This window comes from Alnus glutinosa, chromosome 10, assembly GCF_958979055.1.
Source record: "Alnus glutinosa chromosome 10, dhAlnGlut1.1, whole genome shotgun sequence".
NCBI classification, from domain to species: Eukaryota; Viridiplantae; Streptophyta; class Magnoliopsida; order Fagales; family Betulaceae; genus Alnus; species Alnus glutinosa.
Genome location: NC_084895.1, coordinates 4,802,192 through 4,808,137, shown reverse-complemented (window position 1 = coordinate 4,808,137; position 5,946 = coordinate 4,802,192). Strand labels below are relative to the sequence as shown.

Below are 5,946 nucleotides of genomic sequence, written 5' to 3'. Positions count from 1 at the left end.
TATCATTTTCGAAATATTTTCAAATTAAAAATTTTAAAAATATAGATAAACTTATTTAAAATATTGTGTTTATTAAAAGGCACCTTATTTGTGGGTTGGAGGACATATGCACACCATGTGTTGTTTCTTTTTTCACTCTCAAACTATATCTGGAATGCAAGTTAGTGTTTTTTTTTTTTTTTTTTTTTTTTTTGTGAACGGGAACTTGAACTTTCATATATATATATATATACACACACAATATTCACGCATTATCTAATCAACACGTGGATGAAGGTGAGCCTGAGTTTACCATCATGTCTTCTCAAGAAAAAGTTTTTGTCATACCGAGATTTTCGTCGACCAGGCCTTCTCCATTGATTGGGAGAACTCCTCCAACGAAGTATCATGTACACTGCATGCAATGAAATGACAGCCCTGGCCCCTGGCTCGTCTTGAATTGCTTGCTTTCAGCACTCGAGATGAGGGGCAGGAGCGTTATATTGCTTGCAAATATACGTAATATTTTATAATACAAGTCCTAACTAAAAATAGTTTTGGAATATTTTTTTTTAAATTTAGTAAGATTTTTCATATGTATAGCTTGTAAGTGCAGAGCAGTGATCCAGACATAGAGCAGCCTTGATGTGACGTCCAATCACCATTCAAAACCACCCTCCACCGTTCATTTTCCCACGCCATCGCACTGTTTTTTTTTTTTTTGTTTTTTGTTTTTTTTTTTAAAGTCTATATGAATTAAAAATCTATATAAATCTCGTCATCCAATCACCTTTAGAACGAATCGTGTTAAAGAGTTATAAAAAATATTTGAGTGCATCAAAGTTGTGTTAAAAAATGAGTAATACAAAGTCTCTCTTTTTTTAAAAAAAAAAAAAAAAAAAAAAATTGATATTTCTTTTAAAAATTTTATTTAATCTAAATTTAATTGTAATCTATCTCAACTTGAATAGTAATTTTAAAAACCAAATTATTATGTTTTTTTAAATCATAAATTTTAAAAATGCAAATCTAAACAGATTCTTAATTTAATCTACCATTTTCGAAATATTTTCAAAATGAAAATTTAAAAATATTGTTAAGAGTATAATAAAATTAGGGTTAAACATTTAAAATATTATGTATTTTAAAATGCATTTGATTTTTTTTTAAAACATTGTCCTCAAATTTGGTTTTTCTCAATGAAAAAAAGGATAAAGCCTGCGGCCTATAATAATTGAATGCTTTCGTTTTGAAAGACTAGAATGATATTAATTAGCAAGATTCATTTTGTTGTCTTAAGTATATGGCAACGAGTAAAAAGAGATTTGATTTCTACACTACATCATCACAACAAGTGTACAATAATCCCTCACATGAGGGTGGGTCCTACATATTAGGGTCCACCTTCATGTAGAGAGTTGTTGTGCACTTGTTTTTTTTTTTTGAACGAATTGTTGTGCACTTGTTATGTTGGTGTTGTAAATCAAATATTTTTTTAGTAAAAAACGATAAACGTATAAAAAATCACAGAACAAAAAAAAACTAAACCCTATTTAATAAAGCATCATCTCAAATGGTTTCGTTGATATGTTGCCTGTTTTACTATTTTGACATTTGAGAGTAATATATAATCTCACTAAATTCTGAATAATTTATAGATATATTTTATAATTAAAAAATAAAAAAAATCCACGGTGTTTAGATTTATTAGTACGATTTTTAAGGGGTCGAGCATTGTTAACTGAATCAGTGTTGATATTTCAATGCGTTTAATTGGATTGATTAGAATCCCAAAAAACGGGGGCATAAACAACGTACCCAATTCAAACTCATTTACCTATAAAGAAAGATAACGTTGTTATTAGTTGGGATTCTAATCAATCCAATTAAAAATTGAACTTTTGGATCGGTCCTTTAGGGTTAATTAATCCAATTAAAACGTGTGGATATAATGCAAAAATCCCATAGATCATGAACTCGAACAAAAAAACAAAATCAAGACATGAAATTAAAATATTATTTTGATGATATCTCAAACAAAGTTGAGAAAGTTAACCAATATGCTACAACAAAATTGCAAAAAAAAAAACAAATAAAAAATTACAATTTTTTCCTAATCACTGTATTGATCTCTCTAGGCAAATAACGCATCCCAGTCAGCATCCCAAAAATCTTCCAATGGAGGAAGAATCGGCAGATCTCCACCCTCTGGCGGCAGATCTCCAACCTCTGGCGGCTGTATGCTCCTGATGGTTTCCAAATCAAAATTAAAATCAGAGGGATCACTGGACGGTAGACAGCCCATGATGGTTTCCATATTAGACTCCGCTGGGATCCATATTGCCTGAGGCGGTGGACATTCAACAATATTGCAGCAAACCCTCTTTCTCTGATGAGATTCCTCCTCGAAGCGTCTTTTGACCCCACTTGATGATTCTGATCCTTTCTTCTGAAGGCTACAGAGGACCAAGTTGGTACCCTGTTGCTGCTCACCAACGAGGGAGAACTCGTGCATGATCCAGTTTGAGTTCTTCGTTGTCGAGCCCTCTTTTACATTGAAATTGAATAGTTTCCTGGCCCCGATAATATCACCCCGATTATCATAAATCTTGACAGTACAATTTTCATGCCAAACCCCACAACCGGCTGTTCGTGAAACACGATTTTTGCTTAGTTTCTTCAACGTGGTGAAAAAGTAAACCTTCTCCTGATCGCCGCAGATTTCCCAGGGTGGCTTTTCACCGTATAGATCACAATCGGGGATGCCATCCCAGGAAAGTTCTTCGCCCTTGACCTTCTTCACCAAGTAGTGGCTTATGAGCTCCTCATCGGTGGGCATGAACCGAAACCCTAACGGCAGCATCGCACGATTCGCACCCATGGATTTTTCTCAGTGCGTAAATGGAAAATCCAGGGCAAATCGAAGACATATTTATAAGCCATGCACTGACCGACGTACCTAAATGGATAATAGATCAATTAAAAAAAATAAAAAATAAAAACAAAAATAAAAGCATGCAAACCAACAGTTTAAATAAGGCGGTGCCGTTGAAGACTGGCTTGGTTTAATTGCTGTGCCGGTGTTGTGGGTGTACCGAGCTATGGCGGAAGAAAAGAGAAGAATGAGAAGACCGGAGATAATTGAAGTTGGCTTAGACATCCAAATGAGCTGTAGTTGATGGCTTAGGACCTTGGGGAAATAAACCGAATGGGGATAGCCAGGAATGGATGCTAGTTAATGCATCGAAATTGAAGAGAAAGGCGAATATATGAATTAAACGCAGTTTCTTTTGGGAACAAACTCAGGGCTCGAGAATGACAGGCACAGAGAGAGCATCCTTTGTATGAACTATGAAGGTGTTTTGCTTTTACGCTTCCCATCATGCCTTGTCTTGTCAACAAAAACATTTTTGTCTTCTCAAGCACTGCTCATATTTACTGCCCTCTCTAATTAATTTACTGCATCGTTAAACAAAATTGCAAAAGTGATCCGTTTAAGAGTGTTTAAAAATTGCAAAAGTGATCCGTTTAAGAGTGTTTAAAAATGAGAAAAAATCTGTTGCGTCGTTTGTGTATTCGATTTCGATTTTTTTTTACTATATTTTACTACATGAAAGCCAAAAAAGAAAATAATAATTTTAAAAAGATATTTAAATGATTTAGATATTTTTATATTATATTTATAAAATATGTTTGGGAGCGTAAATTAAAGTAATAAAATTCCTGAAACCATATTTGAGTGCTAACTGTATGATAGTGTTTTTTCAATGAAAATTATGTTACAAAATTATTAGAATTATGAAAATTAGTGTGAAAATAAAAATATAAAATATAAAAAAATAGAAATTGGTTTTTTTATTTTGGTTTTGTTTATATAAATTTCGGTTATTAATAATTGTTTTTTTAAAATTTTTTCTATAGTTTTTTTTCTTCTAGTTATAGCATACAATGATTGAGTTCTTATACTTAACCTAATTTACAAATTGTTTTATATGGTGTAAAAATTAAGGATAAATACATCGTTAATTTCTGAGGTATATTATAATTACAGATCAATTTTTATGATTTAAAAAATTAATGGGAAGACCTTGTAGTAAATTAGAATTATAAATCGATACATGAAGTCAAATTTCGTTAAAAATTTTGATAAATTTTGTTAAATGTCACGTCAGCACCATAAATCGAGCTTAATTCACACTCAAAATAAAATTAACAAACCAAATGTATGCCTCACGATTCACATTTTATCAATAATTATATAAACAAATAACTTAAATACAAAACATTTTTAAAAATACAAAAACGGTTTTCAAATTAAACAAAAAATTACCGTCTAAAAAATTCTATCAAACAAAGCTTAGGGACAATTCCTTAGATTGTTATATTACTACCAAATAACTTTTAATAACATAACATTAAAAATCCTTTACTTTTAATATTACATTATTTTAATTATATAATAAACATATAACAATCTATTAAATAATAACCTTTTGTTTTGTTTTTTTGGGTGATACTGTAAGGCGCAGATCTTTTTGGTTTCTTATATCCGTACAAGCTACCACGATGATTTGACGTGTAGAGGCCCCCACACCAAACCCATCAAATCAAATCTTTGCCTCAGTCCAAGTAGTACCACTGCTCAGCCTCTATGCCTCCCATCGAGTAGTGCTAGGGAGAAGCATTATTTCCGGAATTCATCCGGAAATATTGCTTGGCCATGGCAAAATTGTAATATAATAATATTACAATTTTGCCATGGCCAAGCAATATTTCCGGATGAATTCCGGAAATAATGGACCTGTTTGGTAAGTTGTGGAAAATGGGATGTTTTATTTGAATAGTAGTAATAAATGATTGATGTGATATAGAATTTGAGAATGTTTTATAGAAAAGTGAAAAAGTTTTGTTTTGTAGTGAGTTTTTTTATTTGAATAGTAATAAAAAATTATTGATGTGATGTAAAAAGTGTAAAAAAGTTGGAATGTTTTTGATTTGATTTTTTTGGGAGAAGTGAAATGGAAATTGAAATGGGATGGATTGGTTACCAAACAGCTCCAATGCTTCTCTCAATCATTACCCGCCTCCCATCACCCCTTCACTTAGATCCTTTCCCTCTGCCTTCTCTCTTCCTCTTACGTGTCTTCTACCCGTCATGCCCACGTCACACTTCCCCTCCTCCCACCCCAATACGCTTTGTCAAACACTTGGGACAAATTAAAATATCTATCTACATTAAAAGAAAAATCATCACAACCTGTTACCAAACCTTCCAATTCACAAGTTCCAAATGAAAATCGCAATTTATTTCCCTCGCTTAGATTTTAATTCACTACAGAAAACAATTCACACTTCTTTCTTTTTGTAATGAACTCCAAAAGAATCCACAACCACACCTATAAATTCAGCTTTAGATATCTACTTCTTACATTTTCATAATCACAAGCTTCAAATTTATTTATTATTATTTTTTTATCTATTAAATTTTATTTTTATTTCTTTTTCTTACTTTTATCAGAAACTTCAATTAACCTTCTCAGAATTGTTATTGTTTTTACAATTATACCTACAGACTTCAAACTCTCAATTTCATGTATCTATCTTTTAATTTTACTTATCTTGTAAGATTTTTCATCGAATCCTATCAAAATTTATAAAATACTACTTTTTTTTATTAAAAAAAAAATTAAAAGATAGATACAATTCTTCCTGATCAATATCTAAATCCTTACAATTTTTTTTCCCTTCATAAAAAAGAGGGGTGTTTTGGGAATTTTGACACCCCTCTGTTATGATTTTACTAAAAATTTTAACAGAATGATGAAATTGAAAAAAACTGAAAAAATTAATACACTAAATTGAGAGTTAATACACTTGAATCCTAACAATTTTTTTCCCCTCATAAAAATGAGGGTTATTTTGGAAATTTCTACACCCATCGGTTATGATTTTACGAAAAATCATAAC

General features: G+C 31.4%; 1 protein-coding gene across 1 annotated transcript; it reads right to left on the bottom strand.

Annotated features, from left to right (window-relative positions):
* Nucleotides 1–2,113: 2,113 nt before the first annotated feature.
* LOC133878925 (NAC domain-containing protein 41-like) lies at nucleotides 2,114–2,860 on the bottom strand. Its single transcript, XM_062317487.1, has one exon. It carries the CDS (start codon nucleotides 2,858–2,860, stop codon nucleotides 2,114–2,116), a length of 747 nt encoding a protein of 248 aa, XP_062173471.1.
* Nucleotides 2,861–5,946: the final 3,086 nt, after the last annotated feature.